General features: G+C 47.3%; 1 protein-coding gene across 2 annotated transcripts in view; it reads left to right on the plus strand.

The window, feature by feature from the left end:
• mtmr2 (myotubularin related protein 2) overlaps window positions 1-25,580 on the plus strand; it is a 148,200-nt gene that overhangs the window by 54,137 nt on the left and 68,483 nt on the right. For both annotated transcript variants that reach the window (XM_072476391.1, XM_072476390.1), the window contains exons 4-6: window positions 1,271-1,365; window positions 8,486-8,596; window positions 23,083-23,184. In XM_072476391.1, coding sequence (XP_072332492.1) covers window positions 1,271-1,365; window positions 8,486-8,596; window positions 23,083-23,184 — 308 coding nt within the window. The remainder of the gene's footprint in view (window positions 1-1,270; window positions 1,366-8,485; window positions 8,597-23,082; window positions 23,185-25,580) is intronic.

Raw genomic sequence — 25,580 nt, forward strand, 5'->3', positions numbered from 1 at the left:
AATTATGAATGCTTCAATAAAATATTTTCTTTAAAAAAAACTACGTTTGCCAATTCCCAATTAGATCTCGCCTTCAGTCGCATGGCCAGAGGCCTCTGCGGTCAGTGGGAGTTATGGGTGGTTAGTGGGACAGGCGGCCTGGGGCTGGGGCTGCCCCTGGAATGGGACCACGGTTTTATGGTTGGCATGATGGACCTATGGGCTTTGAGACAACCATCTCCCTCCTCACCCCCCATATCTAGCCCAAGGCCACCGACTGAGGCTGGCCCCCCAGTGCCCCCGGGCTCTTTGCCTGTGAGCGAAGATGGCTACTCATCTCCTTGGGTTCCCACAGCAGCCTTCCGCTAGTTTCATGTTTTTAAAAAGGAGTACTAATTGCTGCCCGTGAGACCACTTGCTGGGGAGGTCGTTAGCTAGGGGGTCGCGTCCGTTATTTGTATGGAGATTGGGCGTAAGTGGTGATTATTGGTTTCTTGCCACGCTATGGCGGGATCCCGATTTCGCCAATGGGAGCGGGCGAGATAGATAGCAAACAGACCGGCGCCCGGCGTGGTTCTTGTTTTTTGCCTATCCCGCAATTTAACGGCCTTGTCGCGTTCTTGCTTAAGTGTAAGTGGCCATTAAATCACGCCCTATATGTCTGCTAAAGCTGTGATTAAGGGGTTAACAACTAGGCAGGCTGTGATGTCACTCATGGGAGGGTCTCGGTCTGTTTTTAGTTTCATTTTTCAACCCTGCCTTGTGTCTGTTTTTAGTTTCATTTTAGAGTTCTGCTCTGGGTTCTGAGGAAAGGAGTTGTGTTTCTCGACTTGACTTCTGAAAGCTTCTATCCAAGGACTTTGTGAATAAATCTGTAAGCCACTAAGTGTTGACGTTATTAATAAGTGGCATTTGACCTGAATGTGGATGTTGCTTAATTGCAATTTTATAAGTAGATTGGAAAGTATGCTCAAAGACCTTTTTTTTAAAAGAACTGTTTAACTGTTAATTGAAATTTTGATTTTCCATGCATGTTAATGGGATTAATCCTGTGTTAATAAAGTTTGTTTTAATACAAGAAAAACCATATGTTTTAGTGGAATCAGTTCTGCAGTGAAGTATTATTTCCTCGCAGTTTACAAATTGAAAGAATTGTTGCTCCTTCTCGTTTGGTTTCCTAATATAAATTGGGGGTCTTTTTACCATGACAATAGTAAAAAGTAATCTGTTTTCAATGTATTAAATTTGCAAGCAATTTTTTAACAATTACCCACTTATTTTGTCTTCACAGCCAAGGATGTTACTTACATTTGCCCTTTCACTGGCACCGTAAGGGGAACACTGACTGTTACAAGTTACAGACTCTATTTCAAAAGCTTGGAACGGGTAATATGTTAAAAATGTTACATAAACTGGGAACAGTCAGTATTTCGTTCCAGGTTTTTTTTAACTCTGGGCATTTTCACTTTTTACAAAGGCTAAAACTGGGTGGAAAAATACAACAGTAGAAAATAAAATGTGGAAGAGGAAATTTTTTTTTTGTCACAGTGGGACTTCTGTTAATGTGCAGAAATTAAATGGCCCCTTTGTTATAGAATGAAAGCTGATGAATCAGTGTGGTAAAATTCCTTTGGGTCTTCATCATGACGTCTGTGTACTAGAGTTTTCCATTATCTCTTCTGATATTCTGACATAGTTACTACAGCGAAGAGTTCCCAGTTAATTGGAACCAGGCTAATGTGCCTGTTCTCAAAAAAGTGGCAAAGCTAATGCAGGCATCTACAAATTATTAGGTCTTGCATACTGGTAAAATAATGATTTATATTGTCAGGAATAAACTTTGGGATTACCTGTCCAATACCCCAGTAAAAGTTATTTCAGAAGGGGAATGTTCGACCTGATCAGTCTTCCTGTTTTCTTTTGAGGAAGTGGCATTACAAGTGAACTGTGGTAATTCCTATGAATTTTGCGTGTTAAAGTTCTAAAGCTGCAAGTTTGGTACAAGATTCAAGCTGGAGCTAGCCTTTGAGCCACTTTGTATTGTGAATGGTTTAAAAGGACAGCCACCGAAATGAAACTCAACTTTTTTGTCACCGATCTTGCAGCAACGTATGCAATTTAAAGTAGCAATAATAGACTATTCTTTGCTGTAATATGGGTATACATCTGAAATTGGGAAACAACTATTTTCTCAGAACTTGGACTGTGTGTTAACAGATTTAGAAGAAACAGCTGCTTACTTGCCCATCCACAGCTGATGAGCGTCAACAGGTTCTATTCACCTTTATCCTAATCATAGAATAATTCCGGCACAGAAGAAGGCCAAAAGGCCTGTCATGTCCATGCTGGCTCTTTGTTAGAGCAACTCAGCTTAATCTAGGTCTTTAATGTATGTTTCAAGAAAGTAGTGCGTCTATTACCAAATTCTGGAGAACCCTACTATATACTTTCCTCTAGCCTGAAAACCAACTGTTGGTCAATATTCTCTGTTTCCTATGACTCAAATCAGCTTTGTGTCCATGCTCTCACTGCCCCCTTTATCCCCTAGGCTTCAGCTTTGTTGGCAAGTCTATTATGTGCCACTTTATCAAATACTTTTTGAAAGTCCATATTTACATCATCAAGCCCTCATCAAAAAACTCATTTGCTAAGCACATCTTGCCTCCTACAAATTTGTGCAGGCTTCCCTTCATGAATTTGTCCGAGTGATTGTTAATTATGTCCATGGTTATCATTTCTAAAAGCTAGCCTGTATCTGCAGGGCTATATCTTTGCATCCTTTTTTGAACAAGTGTATAACATTTGTAATTCTCCAGTTCTTGGCATCATCCTTGTTTCTAAGGAGAGTTGGGAGATTATGATCAGTACCTCCGCAATTTTCACCCTAACGTCTTCCAGCATCCTTTGATATATCCTGTCCATTCTTGGTGCGACATTAATAATTTCATGAATGGGTGGCACGGTAGCACAGTTCGATTCCCGGCTTGGGTCTCCATGATTCTCTGCCTCCACTGGGGAGAATTTTGGCGGCAAGGTTCACTTGTGCTTTTAAAAATCATGAAGCAGGCACCGTGGCTGATGAGGGAGAGAGGGGGTACGGAAAGTGTCTAACATCGCCATAGTTTGCTAACACGGTAGCATAGAGGTTAGCACTTACTTCACAGCGCCAGGGACCCAGGTTCGATTACCGGCTTGGGTCACTGAGGAGTCAGCACGTTCTCCCTGTGTCTGAGTGGGTTTCCTCCGCGTGCTCTGGTTTCCTCCCACAAGTCCCGAACAACGTGTTGTTAACAGGTGCCACAGTGTGGCGACTAGGGGATTTTCACAGTAACTTCATTGCATTGTTTATGTAAGCCTACTTGTGACACTAATAAAGATTATTATTGTTATTGTGGAAAAGTCCAAGGATAACAGTCTGTATGTTGGAGAATGCGTTGCCCTGAAGCTAATTTGCTGTAAAATGATCCTGAACATAGTTTCTAAGAATCCAATCTAATGGCAGTGTTATGAATGACCTCTGAAATATATTTCTCAGAATGGCAGAACAGTGCTATATTGTTGTAGCCATTCTGGAGCATTGATCGCTGGCAGTTTGGGTGAGCAAGGGAGTGTAATTAATCTCTTTGTAAAAAATTAAATCTTTGTTTGTATTTAGCATTTAGCTGAAATTTGCTGTCTAATTTTTAAATTTCCCAACTTTAAGCAAGGTTTTCAGGACTCCGCTGCAAGAGGAGTTGAAGTTAGCGAATTAAAGAAAGCAGCTTAAACCAGTTTTTCTGTAACTGGGCCAGCCAAGAATGGCAGGACCGGTGATATGTCACGGCTGCAGCATGTTGGAACTTCTGGATGCCAGTGCGAGGACAAGCACGTTTTTAGCAAGTGTTTGCAGCTCAAGGAGCTTCGGCTCAGGCTGATCTGCAGACACTGCGATGCATCAGAGAAAGTTACCTGGCTGCTTTGTACCCAGAGGCAGTCATACCACTTAGGATAGGGTCTTCTGATTTGGTCACTGGTCAGGGACAGCACGGTGTGACTGCAACTCAGGCAGGTAAGGGGACCCAGAGGGCACGGTTGCAGGAACCTCGAGCTTTGCAATTGTCCAACAGGTTTGAGGTGTTCTCAGCTTATTTGGATGAGAGTGGAGGGTGGTTGCAGGGTGGATGAGCAAACTGACTGTGATACAGAAAGGGATTCATGTAGGGGGAGCAAAAAGGAACAGGTGTTGTGGTTTATGCAGGCACCAATGACATAGATAGATCTAGGAAAGATGTTCTTTCTACACAGTTCATGGGAGGAGCTGGGCACTGAATTAAAAAGTAAAACTTCAATGGTAATGATCTCTGGGTCATCACCTGAGCCACTTGCAAGTTGGCAGAGGGTAAATAAAATTAGCAAAATTAAAGTGTGGCTCAAAGACTGGTGTGGGAGGAGTGGGGTCTTGTTTGTGGGGCACAGGCACGAGTACGAGGGATAGTGGAATCTGTACCGTTGGGATGATTACACCTGAACTGTGATGGAACTGTTGGGATAGTCTACACCTGAACTGTGATGGAACTGATATTCTAGTGAGCTGCATAAATAGGGAGGTAGACAGCGTTTTAACCTAAATAGTGGAAGTTCAAGGGATCAAATTTGGGAAGATGCAAACCAAAGAGTAGAAACAAGGCCAGAGAGAAAGGTATTAATATGGGAAATGATAACATGACAGGCAGGGATAGAGAGTACAAATTGAAGAAAAGCAGCAGTCAAAGTTAGAGGTTACAAAAATAATAAAAGGGCAAAACTAAAAGCTCTGTATCTGAATGCACGTAGCATTTGAAACACAATAGTTGAACTGATGGTGCAAATAGTACAATCTGATAGCCATTACAGAGGCATGACTACAAGATGACTTTGGCCCTGAATATTGAAGGGTACATGACTTAGGATGGCCAGGAAGGTAGAAAAGGTCAGGAGGTGGCACTGCTAATTAATTATGGTGTTAGTGCAGTAGAGAGGGATGACACAAGTTCAGGAAATCAGGATGTGGAAGAGCTGTAGGTTGAGATGAGAAATGATCAAGGTGTTTGTCAGAAAGGTACAATGATAATCATTGGTGATTTTAATCTACATATAGACGAGAAAAATCAGATGGGCATAGGTAGGCTAGATGAGTTCAAACACATCCTGGAGCCAACCAGAGAACAAGCTGTACTAGACCTGGTATTGTGCAACAAGATGGGATTAATTGATCAACTCATAATGAAGGCACCTCTGGGTAGCAATGACCATAATGTGATTGAATTTTACATTCAGTTTGATGGAGGGAAGAATGGGTTCAACACTAGTATCTTAAACTTAAATAAGGGCACCCTTGTGGGAATGAAAGCAGAGCTAACAAAAGTGAACGGAGAAATGAGGTTAAGGGATAGGTCAATAGAGATGCAGTGGCAGATATATGAAGGAAGGTTTCAGAATACATAGAATAGACGCATTCCAGCAAGAAAGAACAATTCCAGGGGGGGACCTACCATCCTTGATTAACTAAGAAAGATTAAAGATAGCCATCAAACTTAAAGAAAATATATATGATTGCGCAAAGACGGAAGGCAGGTCAGAAGATTGGGCAGAATATAAAGAAAACTAAAGAATGACAAAGATTTACAAGGAGGGAAAAAATAGAAAATGGAAGAAAGCTAGCTAGATATATCAAGACAGATATTAGGAGTTTCTATAGATGCTTAAATAAGAAGAGTTAAGAAAGTGAGCATTAGTCCTACAGAAAGTAGGAGAATTGATGATGGAAAATAAGGCAATGGCAGATGAATTGAACAGGTACTTTGCATCAGTTCTCACCATAGAGGATGTAAGTAACATCCCTGTATTGACTAAATCAGGGAATGGGGAGGAGAGAGGCACTCGAGAAAATTACAATCACTAGGGAAGTGAGCAAATTGTTGGAGTTGTGGCTGACAAGTCCCCTTGGACCTGATGGACTTCACCCTCGGGCCTTTAAAGAAGCGGTAGTAAGATACAATCACTATAGTGCAGAAGGAGCTCATTCAGCCCAGCAAGTCTGCATTGACTCTCCGAAAGAACACCAACTCCCCAGCTCATCTTGCCCTATCCCTGTAACCTAAGCTGCACATCTGTGGACACTGAGGAGCAAGTTAGAATAGCCAATCCACCTAATCTGCACATTTTTGGACTGTGGGAGGAAACGCACCACCCGGAGGAAGCCCACGCAGACATGGGGAGAACATGCACCCATGTCTGGAATGGAGCGTGGGTCCCTGGCGCTGTGAGTCAGCAGTGCTGACCACTGTGCTGCCCTTAGTTGATGCACTGGTTTTAATTTTCCAAAATTCTCTAGAAATGAGGACGGTTCCATTAAATTAGAAAATAGCTAGCGTAATGCCTTTGTTCAAAAAGGGAAGGTGACAGCAGGAAACTACGGGCCGGTGAGCTTAGCATCTGTCATAGGGAAAATGTTAGAAACTACTATTAAAGACATTACAGAAGGGCACTTCCAAATTTGAAGGTAATCAAGTAGCGTCAACATGATTTTGTGAAGGGCAGCACGGTGGCGCAGTGGTTAGCACTGCTGCATCACGGCGCCGAGATCCCAGGTTCGATCCTGGCTCTGGGTCACTGTCCGTGTGGAGTTTGCACATTCACCGCGTGTTTGCGTGGGGTTCGCCCCCACAACCCAAAGATGTGCAGGTAGGTGGATCGGCCATGCTAAATTGCCCCTTAATTGGAAAACATTAATTGGGTTCTCTAAATTTATTTTTTAAAAAACAGTTTTGTGAATAGGAAATCATGTTCAATCAATTTATTGCTATTCTTTGAAGGAGTCACATGCTGCGGAAAAAGGGGAACCGGGAACCATTGGATGTATCATAGATTATCATAGAATTTACAGTGCAGAAGGAGGCCATTTGGCCCATCGAGTCTGCACCAGCTCTTGGAAAGAGCACCCTACCCAAGGTCAACACCTCCACCCTATCTCCATTACCCCACCCAACACTATGTACATATACAGATTTCTAGAAGGCATTTCATAAAGTGCCACATCAAAGGTTATTGTGGAAAATAAAAGCTCACGATGTAGGCCATAGATAAGACCGAGGATAGCCATAAATGGGTCTTTTTCTAGTTGGTGGGATATAACTCGTGGTGTGCCTCATTTTTTACAATTTATATAAATGACTTGGATGAAGGGATTGTAGATATGGTTGCTAAATTTGCTGATACAAAGGTAAGAAAGTAGGTTGTGAAGAGGACATAAGGAGGCTATAGGGGACATAGTTTAAGTGAGTGGATAAAGATTTGGAAAATGGAGTATAATGTGGGCAAAAGTGAAACTCCATTTTGGCAAGAAGAACAAAAAAGCATATTTAAATGGTGAGAGATTGCAGAGCTCTGAGGTTCAGAGATCTGGGTGTCCTAGTGTATGAATCGCAAAAGGCTAGTATGCAGGTACAGCAAGTAATTAGGAAAACAAATAGAATGTTATCACTTATTGCAAGGGGAATTGAATATAAAACATGGAGAGGTTATACTTCAGTTATACAAGATGCTGGTGAAACCACATCTGGAATATTGTCAACGGTATTGGTCTCCTTATTTAAAGAAGGATGTAAATGCATAGAAGCAGTTCAGATAATGTGTTTGGTAAAGAAGTTACCTTGTGAGGAAAGATTGGTAAGGCCTGGTTTGTATCTGCTTGAGTTTAAAAGAATAAGGGGGCGACTTGATAGAAGCATATAAGATCCTGAGAGGTCTCTGCAGGATCGATGTGGAGACGATGTTTCCTTTTGCGAAAGAATCTAGAACTAGGGGTCACCATTTAGAAATAATGTTTTGCTCATTTGAGACCAAGATGAGAAGAAATATTTTCACTGAGGGTAGAGTCTTTGGAACTTCCTCCCTCAAGAGGCAGTGGGAGCAGAGTCTGAATGTTTTCAAGGCAGAGGTAGATAGATCATTGATAACAAGAGGGTTACCGGGGGTAGGGGGAAGGTTTCAGCCAAATCAGCTCTGTTCTTATTGAATGGTAGAGCAGGCTTGAATGGCCGAGTGCCTACTCCTCCTCCTGTTCCTATTTTGTATGTTTGTTTGTATATCCGTATGCTAAATTTAAATTCTTGAGTTATTTGCTCACCCCCAAGATGATAAAACAGTGTGGTGATTTCATACTCCTATTGGTAGTTTGTGTGTGATAATTTATTTAAATTTTGTCCTTCATACTGGATAGTATGGGGCTGGTTTAGCACACTGGGCTAAATCGCTGGCTTTTAAAGCAGACTCAGGCAGGCCAGCAGCACGGTTCAATTCCCGTACCAGTCTCCCCGAACAGGCACCGTAGGGGCTTTTCACAGTAACTTCATTTGAAGCCTACTTGTGGCAAGCGATTTTCATTTCATTTCGTTTGATTTTCATTTCATTTCATAGTCATCCTTTTTATTAAAGTTGAAGTGGCTTTGCTCAAGTACTTCTAACACTTTTTTAATAACTGATATAGGACCCACCTTTTGTTCTTGATGTTCCTCTGGGTGTGATCAGCCGTGTTGAAAAGATTGGTGGGGCATCCAGTCGAGGGGAAAACTCTTATGGTCTTGAAATCTTCTGTAAGGTTGGTACTTATATTGACAATATTAGTGAACTTACAATTTGTCTTTTTTTACATTATCTGATTTGAATCATTACTATTGTTTAGGTATTGTATAATAATAATGTTACTTTAACATTTAATTTTAATGCTAGCACAGTGGTTAGCACTGTTGCTTCACAGTGCCACGCTCCCAGATTCGATTCCCGCTTGGGTCACTGTCTGTGCACAGTCTGCACGTTCTCCCCGTGGGTCTGCATGAGTTTCCTCCAGGTGCTCCGGTTTCCTCCCCAAGTCCCGAAAGACGTGCTGTTAAGTGAATTGGACATTCTGAATTCTCACTCCGTGTGCCTGAACAGGTGCGGGAGTGGGAGTGTTAACATTGCAGTGTTAATGTAAGCCTACTTATGACCATAATACAGATTATTATTATTTTCCTTAAATCACTATAAGAACATAAGAACTAGGAGCAGGAGTAGACCACCTGGCCCCTCGAGCCTGCTCCGCCATTCAATGAGATCATGGCTCATCTTTTGTGGACTCAGCTCCACTTTCCGTCCCGAACACCATAACCCTTAATCCCTTTATTCTTCAAAAAACTATCTATCTTTATCTTAAAAACATTTAATGAAGGAGCCTCTACTCCTTCACTGGGCAAGGAATTCCATAGATTCACCACCCTTTGGGTGAAGAAGTTCCTCCTAAACTCAGTCCTTAATCTACTTCCCCTTATTGTGAGGTTATGCCCCCTAGTTCTGCTTTTACCCGCCAGTGGAAACAGCCTGCCCGCATCTATCCTATCTATTCCCGTCATAATTTTATATGTTTCTATAAGATCCCCCCTCATCCTTCTAAATTCCAACGAGTACAGTCCCAGTCTACTCAACCTCTTGAGGCATACAAGATGATCAGAGGATTGGAAATGGTGGACAGTGAGAGCCTTTTTCCTCAGATGATGATGTCTAGCACGAGGAGCCTTTAAATTGAGGGGAGATAGATATAAGACAGATGTCAGAGGTAGGTCTTTTACTCCGAGAGTAGTAAGGGTGTGGAATGCCCTGTCTGCAACAGTAGTGGACTCGCCAACACTAAAGACATTCAAATGGTCATTGGATAGACATATGGACAAGAAGGGAATAGTGTCGATGGGCTTTAGAGTGGTTTCACAGGTCGGCACAACATCGAGGGCCGAAGGGCCTGTACTGCGCTGCAATGTTCTATGTTCTCGTAATCCAACCCCTTCAGCTCTGGGATTAACCTAGTGAATCTCCTCTGCACACCCTCCAGTGTCTGTACGTCCTTTCTCAAGTAAGGAGATCAAAACTGAACACAATACTCCAGGTGTGGACTATGCAGTAACCTCAGCAGTAAGTGTATTTAGTACATAGTTTCTGGGCAGGATTCTCCATCCAGCGACGCTGGAATAGCAAATTGCAATCAGGTGGAGAATATACCGGCAGCCAAAAATAGAGGTCGATGCTGGGCGCCCAACAGAACGCCATGCTCTGGCGTCTCGATAGCGGACTGTAACAGAGGCCCTGTATGTCCACCCGGCATCAACCTTAATATGAACCATGCCCACCAGGTTACCCGGGCAGCAGGATTCACTGGGATGCCCTAAGTCTAGGTGATGATTGATGGGACACGATGAGGGGGTGCCCTTCACAAACCGGAAGGGATTCCACTCCTTCAATGTTCAGTTGGTGTGTTACCACCAGCTGCACATCAATAATAATAATCTTTATTGTCACAAGTTTGCTTACATTGCAATGAAGTTACTGTTGCCCCTAGTTGCCACATTCCGGCACCTGTTCAGATACACAGGGAGAATTCAGAATGTCCAAATTACCTAACACCATGTCTTTCAGGACTTGTGCGAGGAAATTGGAGCACCTGGAGGAAACCCGCGCAGACACTGGGATAACATGCTGAGTCCACACAGACAGTGACCCAGCTGAGAATCAAACCTGGAGCCCTGGTGCTGTGAAGCCACAGTGCTAACCACTGTGCAACCGTGCACGTCTTCTCCCGATACCCAGGCAACGTGCACTGGTGTCACCCCCGCTCCACCTCCCAGCACACCACCTGCTCCGGCCCAGCCCATCACTCAGACAGAGGAGCAAGGCAATTCTGCACATCAGTGAACAGGTGCTTATTGTGATATGTACAAGTATTGTGCACTAGCCCCTTTCGCTAACCTATGTCCTTCACCCGTGCCAACATAACTGACCTTAACTTTCTGACCTTGCGTGCCCAAGAGAGCGCGCAGGGGGAGAGAGTACAGTTCCTTGGCCAAGCCTGTCTTTTATCCGTCCTGGGATTTGATCGGTCTGTCATCACAGTTGGGCACGTACAAGTTTATCAGGACTATCAATGCCCCGTCTAGGACACCGCTAACCATGACGTACCGTCCACCTGGGTCCATGACCATCCTTATCACCGTAAATACTGTCTTCTTGCTAATTAGGATAGCTATCCCCTGGTCCTTGTCCCGTAACATGAATGGTACATCTGCTCCACCCAGCCCTTCCTTACCTGCTGTCGGTCCTTCTCCCTCAGGTGCATCTCTTGAAGGAAGACTATGTCAGTTTTCAAACTTTTCAAATAGGCAAAGACTCTGGATCTTTTCAGTCGGTCGTTAAATCCGCTAATGTTCCAGGTGATAATCCTGGTGGGGGTTTTTGGCCCTCTCTTCCTGCGAGATCAACCGTACTTACCTGGTGGACCCGTCCCTGCACTCCGGGGTTTCCCTTTGTTAGGGGGCTGTCCAAAATGGCTCTGCTCTCATCATGAGATCGGGCCCCTGCACTCAGGTTTCCCTTTGTCCAGGGAGCATCCAACATGGCCACCAACTGAGTGTACACCACGTGGGTGTGCCCCTGCACTCTGGGGTCTTCCTTTGTTTAGGGACCCTCCAAAGTGGCTGCTTGCAGTGCCATCTTGTTCCCTGAACCTGCACCTTACCTGCTGAAGCCAATCTGAAACCCATCCCTTTCTTGTCTTTATATTTATATTCCCCTCGTGTTCCCCTTTTCCCCTCCAACCCCTCTGCTACCCACTCTCCCATCTCCTTATCTTTTCCATCTCTGCCCCTATGGTCAACTCCAGGGGCTCCTGCCAGACGCTCCCTCCCTGCCGAGATGTGCGCCGTGGCCCCTCTTGCTTTTGGTCTTCAAACGCTAGCTTTCCCCCCTAGTGTGGTGGACACCCCTCATCTCCATCAGTTCCTTCATCAGGAACACCTTCCATCTCCAGTTGGTTGGGGGGAATGGGGAGCAAAGGCTGTTGTTCGGGTTGTCGGTCTCCCTCTTTCCAGAGTAACCGTGGACCCTTCACCTCATGGGTCCGCCGACTTGCCCACCCGCTGCTAATGGCCTTTTCCTCCGCTCCTGCCACCTCTACTGCCTCGTGAGCTCCTGTTTGCTGGCATGATGTTTCTATCCTTGTCCTTTCTTGTGGGTGAGGTAAGACAGAATTTCCTCATTAATTTTTACTACAAGTGCCTATTTGGTTGTTCTGGAGAAGAGTCACCTGATGTGCGTCTGCTCAGCACATCACTGTCACCGGAAGCACTCTGGTTCTACATTTTGATCCTTTTGAGAAGTTCCAGTTGTAAAAAAATTTTGTCCTAATTATTTTTGAGATGTGGGCAACACTGACAAGTCTGCATTTAGTGTTCATCCTGACTGCCCTGAGATAGTCTCGAAAGATCATCTTCTTGAACCACTGCAGTCTTTATAATGGTTGTCCTCCCACAATGCTGGATAAATCCAGTGAGCTGCCTTGGGATGTTTCACTACATTAAAAGGTGCTATATAAAGACAAAATATTGTTGGATGGGTACTGCAGCATGACCTTGCATGCTGAACCATCATAAAGCTGCAATATTCTCCGAATGCTTTGTGTAAGTCAATATACAAGATGTTGCAAGGAAACACTTTATGGCATGTATACTTTGGACCATTGTAAAAGGTACTGATGGGTAGCCAAGGCAGATTTATTGGGTTGGCAAACTTTTTTTTTGCAAATAGCTGTTCTTGTTTTTTTTCCCTTTTTTGGAAATGACATTGATTCTTTACACAATCTCTTCCCAGAACACTGCACCAATCTGCTATGAGGACTGTGTCTCGAATACTGAATTGCGCAGCCTACTTTTCACCCACTTTCTTGAAGCAGCAGTCACATCTGTGAGGCAGTGCGTTTTTACTGCTATATATCTATCAATTGTGCAGAAAGGCTGGTGTAGAGTTTTTCAGGGACAAATATTCTTTTCAATAAAATGCTGCCACAGTTCTTGAAGTTGCTGCTGCAGCACCAGATATCTTCTTGTTCACTATAAATTTACACAGAGGGTGGATTAAATCCTGGGAACATTGACCCAGAACTGGAAACTGAAACAGGAACAGCCTGCAGTGCCTCATCCCTGCTGTTATCATTAGTTTTTTTAACAAGAAACTAATTCCAATTTTAAAATGCAGACAAATTATTTAACTAATCCCTGAATAATATTTCAAATTTTCAATTCAGTAAAGTAGCCACTTTAATAGTTAATCTGATTTGAAATTCAAATTTATGGTGTGGCCATTTTGTATTACTCTCAAATCGTTGGTAGGGCTGTACAGCTTTGATTTCAATTATTATTATTTTTTTTAAAATATATTTATTAAGAATTTTAACACAATTTTTCACCCTTACAAACAACCCCCCCCCCCCCCCGCCCCCCGTAACAAAAAGAAAGAAAGCGCACATAGCAAGACATGAACATGGTAAAACGATATGTTACAGAGCTTTGTACATTGGATTCCTCCCGTACATGTCAGTTTTCCAGATCCTTCATGTATTTTCTTGCTCAAATACCCCCCAGACAGACCCCCCTCCCGGGTTGCTGCTGCTGACCGACCTCTTTCGCCTCCTGCACTCCCGGCTCGTGCACTACTCCAAATATTGCTAGCCCCCAGCTTGGCTTGACCCGGACTTTCACCACCTGGGATATTACTCCCGCCACTCCTCTCCAGTACCCCTCCAATGCCGGGCATGACCAAAACATATGGACATGGTTCGCCGGGCTCCCTGAACATCTTTCACATCTATCCTCTACCCCAAAGAACCTACTCAGCCTCGCCCTCGTCAAATGCGCTCTGTGAACCACCTTAAATTGTATCAGACTGAGCCTGGCACACGAAGAAGAGGAATTAACCCTACTTAGGGCATCAGCCCATAGCCCCTCCTCAATCTCCTCTCCCAACTCCTCCTCCCATTTACCCTTCAGCTCCTCTACCAAAGCCTCCCCCTCTTCTTTCATCTCCTGGTATATCGCCGACACCTTGCCCTCTCCGACCCATACACCCAAAATCACCCTATCTTGAATCTCATGTGCCGGGAGCAACGCAAATTCCCTCACCTGTCGCCTCACAAACGCCCTCACTTGCATGTACCTGAAAGCATTTCCCAGGGCTGGCTCAAACTTCTCCTCCAGTGCCCCTAGGCTCGCAAACGTCCCATGAATGAACAGGTCCCCCATTCTTCTAATCCCTGCCCGATACCAGCTCTGAAACCCCCCCGTCCATCCTCCCTGGGACAAACCGATGGTTACCCCTGATCGGGGACCACACCGAGGCTCCCATTGCACCCCTGTGCCGTCTCTACTGGCCCCAGATCTTTAGCGTTGCCGCCACCACCGGACTCGTGTACCTTGTCGGCGAGAGCGGCAGCGGTGCCGTCACCAGCGCCCCCAGGCTCGTTTCCTTGCAGGACCCCATCTCCAACCTCTTCCATGCCGCCCCCTCTCCCCCCATCACCCACTTGCGGATCATCGCCACATTTGCTGCCCAGTAGTAGCCACCCAGATTCGGCAGCGCCAACCCTCCTCGGTCCCTACTGCGCTCCAGAAACCCTCTCCTTACCCTCGGGGTCTTATTCGCCCACACAAAACCCATAATACTCCTGCCTACCCTCTTAAAAAAGGCCATAGTGATTGCAATTGGAAGGCACAGGAACACAAAAAGAAACCTCGGGAGGACCACCATTTTGACCGACTGCACTCTACCCGCTAGTGAGAGCGGCAACATGTCCCATCGTTTGAAGTCCTCCTCCATCTGCCCCACCAGCCTCGTCAGATTAAGTTTATGTAGGGCCCCCCAACTCCTAGCTATTTGGATCCCCAGGTACCGAAAGCTCCTTTCCGCCCTCCTCAGCGGTAGATCGTCTATCCCACTTTCCTGGTCTCCTGACTGTATTACAAAGAGCTAGCTCTTCCCTACATTAAGCTTATAGCCCGAAAACTCCCCAAACTCCCTTAGAGTCTGCATGACCTCCACCATCCCCTCCACTGGATCCGCCACATACAGCAACAGGTCGTCTGCATAAAGCAACACTCGATGCTCCTCTCCCCCTCGGACCACCCCCCTCCATTTCCTAGACTCCCTTAATGACATGGCCAAGGGTTCAATTGCTAATGCAAACAACAGGGGGGACAGGGGGCACCCCTACCTCGTCCCACGATACAGCCGAAAATACTCCGACCTCCGCCGATTCGTAACCACACCCGCCACCGGGCCTCTGTATAGGAGCTTAACCCAACTAATAAACCCTCCCCCGAACCCAAACCTACGAAGCACCCAGAGGTACTCACATTCTACTCGGTCAAAGGCCTTCTCCGTGTCCATAGCCGCCACTATCTCCGCCTCTCCCTCCACCGATGGCATCATTATCACGTTTAAGAGCCGCCGCACATTGGTGTTTAGCTGCCTACCCTTTACAAATCACGTCTGGTCCTCGTGAATCACCCCCGGGACACAGTCCTCGATCCTCGTAGCCAGCACTTTTGCCAGCAACTTAGCATCCACGTTGAGGAGAGAGATCGGCCTGTACGACCCACATTGCAGTGGGTCCTTGTCCCGCTTCAGGATCAAAGAGATCGTCGCCTCCGACATTGTCGGGGGCAGGGTCCCTCCCTCCCTTGCCTCATTAAAAGTCCTCACTCGCCATCTCCCCTTTTATGATTACCACGAAGAATCCAGCACGAGTTTTAAGGATACAAAGTAATAACATTTATTTACAATCACATATATATATATAACAGCAGCAGCAACTTTTCTTGCTGCACACTCCTTCCTGCTGGTTCCTAAACTGGCCAGCTTTATTTATACTAGGAGTTTACTAATGGTTACTCCGCCCCCCCCCCCCCCCCATTCATTGGGGAAGCTCATACTCCCACAGGATTGTGGGATTGTCATTAGTCCCCAGCCAATGGTAAGTAGGCAGGTTATAACATCCCTCCCCCCCCCCCCAAAGTCCAAGGAATCCACCGAAGACCCTGGCGAAGGAGGGCGTCGGACTCGTTTTGCCGCAGGCCGGACACCATTTGCACGCGGCGCTGGATCAGGCGGCGTGTAACGAGATGGAGACGGGCGCTTCCGTGATGAACGGCGCAACGGTTGTACATCCACGGCCCGTGGACCCGAGGATTCCCCCTCTGATGCATCCTGTGTCTCCATGTCGGAGTCAGAGTCTGCTGCCTCCGTCATGTCAGCGTCTCTATCTCCATTCTGTAACGACCTGCGCAGGCTTTGAGTGAGGCACCAGTGGAAGATTGTGGGGACTACCTTCCCTTGTCTCTGGTCTCTGCGGCTGTAGAAATGAGCTCCGGGGGCGGGGAATCTTTTGAGGGGACAGTCTTCTGGACCGAACGTGGTCTACATGTTTGCGCTGGAGACGACCCTGGGCTTGCACCTGGTAAGATATAGGGCCCGTTCGGCGAAAGATTACACCAGGAACCCACTGGGCACCACCAGCAAAATTTCGAACGAACACTGGGTCACCGGGCACAAACTGCCGAATCGGCCGATGCCGAGAAAATCCCTGTCCCTGCCATTCTTGTGTGCGGCGTACTTTTGCGCCAATGTCCGGGAAAACCATACTAAGGCGGGTGCGAAGTCTCCAGCCCATTAGGAGTTCTGCGGGAGCTACCCCAGTCACCGCATGGGGGGTGATCCTATACGCAAACAAAAGGCGAGCCAGTCTCGTGTCCATTGATCCGGGAGACCGCTTCTTTAGGCCTCTTTTGAATGTCTGCACTGCGCGCTCTGCCAACCCATTTGAAGCCGGGTGGTAAGGGGCAGTGCGGATATGGCGTATGCCGTTCATCTTCGTGAACCTCGCAAACTCCTCACTCGTGAATGGAGTGCCGTTATCCGTGACCAGCACCTCGGGGAGGCCATGCGTACTAAACGACAAACGTATCTTTTCAATTGTTGCGCAGGACGTTGTCCCCTGAATCTTATGCACCTCTAGCCATTTAGACTGGGCGTCAATTAATAGAAGGAACATGGATCCTTGAAAAGGGCCTGCAAAATCTGCATGCAAGCGCGCCCAAGGCCGCCCTGGCCATTCCCAGTGATGATGGGGCGTGGCCGGCGGAAGCTTCTGATGCTCCTGGCAAATGGAGCAGTTTTGGGCCACCTTCTCAATGTCGGTGTCGAGGCCTGGCCACCAGACATAACTCCGGGCCAACATTTTCATTTTGGTCACACCTGGATCCCCATTGTGCAAGTCTGCTAGTATCAGCTCCTGGCCTTTTTCCGGGACAATCACACGCGTCCCCCACAAGAGGATGCCGTCTTCCACGCTGAATTCTGACAGCTTGGAGGAAAATGCCCGCAACTCGCCTGGGAGCTGTCTATGTTGCCCACCATACAGGACTATGTGCCGAACCTTTGACAGGACTGGCTCCGTCTGGGTCCACTCACGGATCTGTGATGCCGTGACAGGCAAGGTGTCCATAAAATTTAGGGTTGCAACCGCCTCACCGGTCGTGGGGGTCGACATGGGGCCGGTCGATAAAGGCAATCGGCTCAGTGCGTCGGCATTTGCTATCTGCGTACCTGGTTTGTGCTCCAGAGAATACTCGTATGCAGCAAGCATCAAAGCCCAGCGCTGGATCCGTGCGGAAGCAATGGGCGGTATTGGCTTATGCTCTCTGAAAAGTCCCAGCAGAGGCTTATGATCAGTCACGATAGTGAAATGGCGGCCATACACGTACTGGTGAAAGCGTTTCACCGCAAAAACCACTGCCAGGCCCCCCTCCTCGATCTGCGCGTACTTTTTCTCCGCTGCAGTCAATGTGCGGGAGGCGAAAGCTATCGGTCGCTCGGCCCTCTTCTCCATCTTGTGGGACAGGACGGCCCCAATACCATACGGGGATGCATCACGTGACGAGCAAAGGCTTTCCAGGATCATAGTGGGTTAGTAACCCAGCCGACGACAATTGCTGCTTTACCCGCCGGAAAGCGGTTTCTTGCGGCTGACCCCAAACCCAGGTGTGATTTTTCTTTAGCAGAAGGTGCAAAGGAGCCAGCGTAGTTGCCAGATTGGGGAGGAACTTCCCGTAATAGTTTACGAGACCGAGAAAAGAACGAAGATGCGAAGTGTCAGTCGGGGCGGGGGCCTGTTGAATTGCACGCACCTTCTCTGCGACGGGGTGCAAACCTTCGCGGTCCACACGATAACCTAGGTAGACTTACTTCCTTTGCCTGAAGTGCGCACCTTGTGACCGCTGCGCCAGTCTCCAACTCCATCTCAATCGGGTGGTCATTGACCCGTACTGTCACCTTAATGGGGGCCACACGGGGAGCTGCCACACAATGCAACTGCAGGCAGTCATCCTCCGTCTCCACGTCCTCAGGATTAGTCGCCACAGGTTCATCCACATGGAAGGTATGGCCCCTGGGCTGGTCCCAGTTACGGCCCCTGGGCTGGTCCCAGTTACGGCCCCTGAGCTGGTCCCAGTTTCGGTCGGAACGATGGCGCCTCTGGCGCCCCCAGGACCGCCGTCCGCGACGGGGTCGGCGCCTACAAGTCTGACACGGACATGGCTCCTCATCCATTGGTTCTGGAGAAGGCTCCCTTCGGGGAGGAATGTCCGACAGCCACTGGCGTCTGTCCGGACGTTGCCTCGCCCAAGGTACCTCAGGAGTGCGGGGGGACGTTTTCGGACGGAAGGGGTTTCGCCCCAAGGCATGCACTTCCATTCCCTGTAGCCCCTGCACTCCTCATTCTGCGCTCTCTCGGGACAATACTATTTGAATGGCCTGTTGAAAAGTCAATGTTGGCTCAGCTAACAACTTTCTCTGGGTGGCCGCATTGTTAATACCGCAAACCAAACGGTCGCGTAACATTTCTGACAAGGTCTCACCATAGTCACAGTACTCCGCAATCCTGCGTAGCCTAGATAGAAAATCGTCAAGGGATTCTCCAGGGGTCCTCTCAGCGGTATTAAACCGGTAACGCTGGACTATCGTGGACGGGGTTGGGTTAAAATGTTGCCCCACTATATTCACAAGTTCATCAAACGTTTTGGTGTCCGGCGCAGCTGGGTACGTAAGGCTCCTAATCACCCCAAACGTATGCGGGCCGCAGGCGGTGAGCAATATGACCACCTGGCGCTCGTTTTCGGTGATATTGTTTGCCCCGAAATAGTAACGCATCCGTTGTGTGTACTGGTTCCAGCTTTCCAGCGCAGCATCAAAAACATCCAAACGTCCGTACAGAGGCATGGTATAATAGAAAACAACTTCCAACCTGTATCCAACAAAAATCCAGGGAGGTGGCTTCAGCAGTGTAGACAGCTATTCACTTTAACCTTCGTCGCCAGTTTTGTGAGGGCCACGAAGAATCCAGCACGAGTTTTAAGGATACAAAGTAATAACATTTATTTACAATAACATATATATATATATATATATATAACAGCAGCAGCAACTTCCCTTGCTGCACACTCCTTCCTGCTGGTTCCTAAACTGGCCAGCTTTATTTATACTAGGAGTTTCTCCGCCCCCCCCCTCATTGGGGAAGCTCATACTCCCACAGGATTGTGGGATTGTCATTAGTCCCCAGCCAATGGTAAGTAGGCAGGTTATAACATCCCCATACTCATACGTCGCCCCCTGCGCTTTCCTCCACTGTGCCTCTGCCTTCCCTGTGGTCAACAGGTCAAACTCCGTCTGGAGACGTCGCCTTTCCCTAAGTAGTCCCTCTTCAGGGGCTCTGCGTATTTCCTGTCCACTCTTAAAATATCCCCCACTAACCTCTCCCTTTCCATGCCCTCTATCTTCTCCCTACGAGCCCTGATAGAGATTAGCTCTCCCCTGATCACCGCCTTCAGCGCCTCCCATACCACCCCCACCTGCACCTCCCTGTTGTCGTTGGCCTCCAAGTACCTTTCAATGAACACCCTCACCCTCACCCTCCCACACACCGCCTCATCTGCCAGCAGTCCCACATCCAATCGCCACAACGGGCGTTGGTCCCTCTCCTCTCCCAACTCCAGTTCCACACAGTGCGGGGCATGATCTGAAATGGCTATGGCCGAATACTCCGTTCCCTCCACGTTCGGGATCAGCGCCCTGCCCAGAACAAAAAAATCTATCCGGGACTAGGCTTTGTGCACGTGGGAGAAAAAAGAAAATTCCCTGGCCTGCGGCCTGGCAAACCTCCACGGGTCCACTCCCCCCATCTGATCCATAAACCCCCTAAGCACCTTGGCCGCAGCCGGCCTCTTTCCAGTCCTAGATCTGGAGCGGTCCAGTGCTGGGTCCAACACCGTATTAAAATCCCCACCCATTATCAAACTTCCTACCTCCAGGTCCGGAATGCGCCCCAACATGCGCTTCATGAATCCGGCATCATCCCAGTTCGGGGTGTAAACATTTACAAATACCACCCACGTCCCCTGCAACTTACCGCTCACCATCTAGTATCGACCTCCGTTGTCCACTACAATATTCTTGGCCTCACACGACACCCGCTTCCCCACCAATATTGCCACCCCTCTGTTCTTCGCATCCAGCCCCGAATGGAATACCTGTCCTACCCATCCCTTTCTTCACCTGACCTGATCCGCCACCTTCAAATGTGTCTCCTGTAGCATGACCACGTCTGCCTTCAGTCTCTTTAAGTGCGCGAACACTCGGGCCCTCTTTACCGGCCCATTCAGGCCCCTCACATTCCACGCTATCAGCCGGATTGTGGGGCCCCCCCCCCCCCCCCCCCCCCCCCCCCCCCCACCGGCTAGACCCGTGTCTAGCTCTTTTGCTCCCCCCATAGCACTCCCGTAAGTCAGCTGACTCCTGCTGACCCCAGCTTCCCCCGCCATCCCATTGACCCCCCCCATGTGGGAATCTCCCAATCAGTGTGCGCTCCACCATTCTCTCCCCCCCCCCCGTCCCCCCATCCACGCTCCGTCCTTCCCTAGCGTGGGAAAAAGCCTGCGCTTTCCTAAGCCTGCCCCGCCCCCTCTGGCGCAGCTCCTGTCGCGGCCTTGTCTCATTTCCCCCTCCCCGAGCCTGCTCTCCCTCCAGCACCAGTGCCCACCGTCTCGTACGGTCTTCTCACCCGGTCCCTTTCCCCATCCCCATCCATCCCCCAGCCCGTGGAACATTTCCTGCGCGTGATTAACACCCTTTGTACAACAAACATCAAACATCCCCCCCACCCTCACAAAACCTCAGTTTGAGTCCAACTTTTCAGTTTGAATAAAGGTCCAAGCCTCCTCAGGCGTTTCAAAATAGTGATGCTGATCCTTGAATGTGACCCACAATCACGCTGGCTGCAGTATTCCGAATCTCACTCCTTTCCGGTGCAGCACCGCCTTGGCCTGGTTGAAACCCGCTCTCCTCTTTGCTACCTCCGTGCTACATTCCGGGTATATTTGGATCTCCGCATTCTCCCAGCTGCTGCTCCGCTCTTTCTTGGCCCATTTTAAGACCCTCTCTCTGTCCGTGAAACGGTGAAACCTCACCACAATCGCCCTTGGGCTCATTAGCCTTGGGCCTCCTCGCCAGCACCCGGTGTGCCCCATCCAGCTCCAAAGGCCTCGAAGGGGCCTCCGCGCCCATCATCGACTCGAGCATCGTGCTCGCATATGCCCCGGCATCGGCCCCCTCCACTCCTTCAAGGAGACCCAGGATCCGAAGATTCTTTCTCCTCGACCTGTTCTCCAGGGCTTCGAATCTTCCCGCCCACCTCTTGTGCAGCGCCTCGTGCGCCTCCACCCTCACCGCCAGGCCCAAGATCTCATCCTCGTTCTCATTAACTTTTTTCTGCACCTCCTGGTTCTTTACCTCGTGGGCCTTCTGGGTCATCCCTAATCCTTCAATCGCCGACAGCATAGGCGCCAGCATCTCTTTCCGCAGCTCCTCAAAACAGCGCTTAATGAACTCGTGCAGCTCCGGCCCCCCTTCCACTTAATCTCCGGCCGCCGCCATCTTGTTTTTCTTCCCTCGCTTCTCCCGCTGCTCCAACGCCGTTTTTTTGGCCGTTTCACTTCTCGTCCGATCCATAAACCGTGAAGGGGGACCTCACTCTCCCCTTCCCACACGGAACGTCTGCAAAAAATTCCCGTTGGGGCTCTTCTAGAGAGCCCAAAAGTCCGTGATCGCGGGAGCTGCTGAATCGTGCGGCTTAGCTCCGCATCGCCGCAACCGGAAGTGTTGATTTCAATTATTAACTTATCCCTTTTTTTTAGTATGCTAACTAAAGCAAAGTTTAAAAAATTAAACGCGCTTACCCAGGCGGCACAGTGGTTAGCACTGCTGCCTCACGTCACTGTCCGTGTGGAGTTTGCACATTCTCTCTGTGTCTCTGTGCGTCTCACTCCCACAACCTAAAGATGTGCAGGGTAGGTGGATTGGCCATGCTAAATTGCCCCTTAATTGGAAAAAAAGAATTGGGTACTCTAAATTTATTTTTAAAGGAGCGCTTATCATGGCATTGTACGTCACATTATGATTCAATGCAGTTACTCCTGGTAGGATTCAGGCCTACATATGTCAATTTTAACTTGATGGCTCCCATTATCTTGGAGGACCAAATAAAAGAGGAAATGCATTTTCTAAAGAAAATATTTATGAGAAGTCACCTTGAGGTATTTTCTGGATATATTACTGGTAGATTCAAGAGTCATGATGTGGAGATGCTGCCGTTGGACTGGGGTGGGCACAGTAAGAAGTCTTACAACACCAGGTTAAAGTCCAACAGGTTTATTTGGAATCACTAGCTTTTGGAGCGCAGCTCCTTCCTCGGGTGACTCGCCTGATGATGGAGCTATGCTCCGAAAGTTAGTGATTCCAAATAAACCTGTTGGACTTTAACCTGGTGTTGTAAGACAGATTCAAGAGTGGCATTCTTTGGGATGTGTTACTTGGAGAATGCTGTGAAATATGGGGATAATAAACAGCAGAATTGTGTCATAAATATAGCATGAAGAAAGAACATACTAATATTTATGGAGTGGTATTGCATGTTATACATTTTTCTAAGTGTGAGCATAAATGTTTCAAGTAGTTTGCAAAATACTTGCATTTTTGCTAACAGTTTAGAAGTACATAAAACATTAGAGGAGAGTATAGTTTTAATTTTTATTGAGTAACGGAATAAAAGCCTATTTTTAAAGAACCTTTCTACTGTATTAACAATAGTTTCCAAAATCCAATAATCTGTTTTTGCATTTGCAGGATGTTCGGACCATCAGATTTGCTCATAAACAAGAAGGACACACCAGACGATCTATCTTTGAAAACTTAATGAAATATGCATTTCCCATATCCAACAACTTGGTATTGTCTCGTATTTAATCTATGGTCGTCACTTAGCATGCTTTTAAAAACATAGTATATGTGATCTAATGGAAAGAAAGTTTTGCGTTAAATATTTTTTGAGTGTTCGCCAACTGGTTCACTAATGCCTCTTCGGGATGAAATCTGCCATCCTTACCTGGTCTGACCTATTTGTGACTCTAGAGCCACAGCAATGTGGTTGACTCTTAATTGCCCAGCTAGTCAGTTGAAGGGTAATTACGGATTGCCAATGAATGCTGGCCCAGTCAGTGATGCCCAACGTTCCAAGACTGAATTTTTAAAAAGAGTATCGAAGTATGTCTCAAAATGATTTACTCTGTAATGATTGTTTGTGCTATTGAAATAACATTGAAAATAGGGAATATATCAGCAGAGTTACAGGTTTAACTTTGTTCTAAAATTTGTACTGGCTAGTTCTATTGTTCCAGAATAGAAACCATGAAGTGTGACTTTAGCAACATGAATACATTGCTGTTTGCATATGGGTTTGTATGTAACTTTAGTGACCTGTGAGTGAAGAATGATGATCCAAAAAACAATTTGCAAAGGTAATCCATGAAAGTTTGAGTTGCTATTTTTCCAGAAGTAAATTTAAATCTGACTTATGCCAACCCTGTTATTCTTGGTATATAAATAACAACATTTAATATTCATTACTGATAGAGTAATGATGAAGCCTAGGTTGCCAAGTGCAAACTTTCCTTGCGCTGCTCAGACTTAATCTAACCAATCTAAATAGGGTTAGGTATATTTATCTGTTGATTGTAACGGTCTTGGATTAAATTAATTTGGGTAGTTCGAACCCAGTTGCAGTTAGAATCAATCTCGCACTGAAAAACTACCGACAAGTCAATGCTAATGTAATAATATCATTCAAATCAGAAAGATGGTAGAGTGGAGAAATAGAAAAAATCACAGAGGTAGGTGCTCTTATGAAATTGGAAATTGAGACCAAGTAAAGGAAGCTTCACTTAAAATGCATGAAATGCTTGGAACTGGAAACAATTCTACTTCAATATTGACCCCCAGGTTGATGAGCTCACAAATTCAACACAAAAGTAACATTGATTTAAGAGAAATGACCCACTTGTACAAATTAAGCTGAGGGTTTTTAATGTCAGACTCTGAACAAATTATACTTGTAAGATTTAATATCGCCCTCACTGCTATGTTTTTTTTTAACAATTTTAATGAGGTATTTTTGGCATTACAAACAGCAACAGTATAAAAACAATATACAAAGAAAAATAAACATAGTGCAAACACCGACTCCCAACCTGCCAAGACCTGCCTAATGACCCCCTATTCTACACTACCCTAACCCCCCCCCCCCCCCCCTGCTGATGATTAATTCTTCACGAAGAAGTCGATGAATGGTTGCCACCTCCGGGCGAACCCTAACAGTGACCCTCTCAAGGCGAACTTAATCTTCTCTAGGCCGAGAAAGCTCGCCATGTCAGTTAGCCAGGTCTCCGACTTCGGGGGCTTTGAGTCCCTCCAAGCTAGCAGTATCCGTCTCCGGGCTACCAGGGAAGCAAAGGCCAAAACATTTGCCTCTTTCTCCTGGATTCACGGGTCTTCCGACACCCCAAAAATCGCCATCTCTGGACTCATTGCCACCCTTGTTTTCAATACTTTGGACATGACGTCCGCAAACTCCTGCCAATATCCCCTAAGTTTTGGACACACCCAGAACATGTGAACGTGGTTCGCTGGTCCTCCCGCACATTTAACATACCTGTTCTCCACCCCAAAGAATCTACTCATCCGGGCCACTGTCATGTGGGCCCGATGGACCACCTTGAATTGGATCAAGCTGAGCCTGGCGCATGTTGCGGACGGGTTGACTCTGCTCAACGCGTCTGCCCATAAGCCATCCTCGATCTCTCCACCAAGCTCCTCCTCCCACTTACGCTTCAGCTCCTCAGTCCGTGTCTCCTCCGTTCCCATGAGTTCTTTGTAGATGTCCGAGACGCACCCCTCACCCACCCATCCCCTAGACACTACCCTATCCTGGATCCCCCTTAGTGGCAGGAGTGGGAACGATGCTACCTGCCTGCGCAGAAAGTCCCGCACCTGTAAATATCTAAATTCGTTCCCCCTTGCCAACCCAAACTTCTCCTCCAGCAGCCTCAAGCTAGGGAAGCTCCCCTTTAAAAACAAGTCCCCATTTTCTCAATTCCCGCCCTTCGCCATACTCTGAACCCGCCATCCAAGCTCCCCGGGGCAAACCGGTGATTGTCACATGTTGGGGACCAGACCGATGCTCCCACTGCGCCAGAGAACCTCCTCCGCTGACCCCAGATTCTCAGGGCCGCCACCACTACGGGACTGGTGGAGTGCCTCGCCGGCGGGAACAGCAGAGGTGCCGTTAT

Source organism: Scyliorhinus torazame, chromosome 15 (assembly GCF_047496885.1).
Source record: "Scyliorhinus torazame isolate Kashiwa2021f chromosome 15, sScyTor2.1, whole genome shotgun sequence".
Taxonomy (NCBI): domain Eukaryota; kingdom Metazoa; phylum Chordata; class Chondrichthyes; order Carcharhiniformes; family Scyliorhinidae; genus Scyliorhinus; species Scyliorhinus torazame.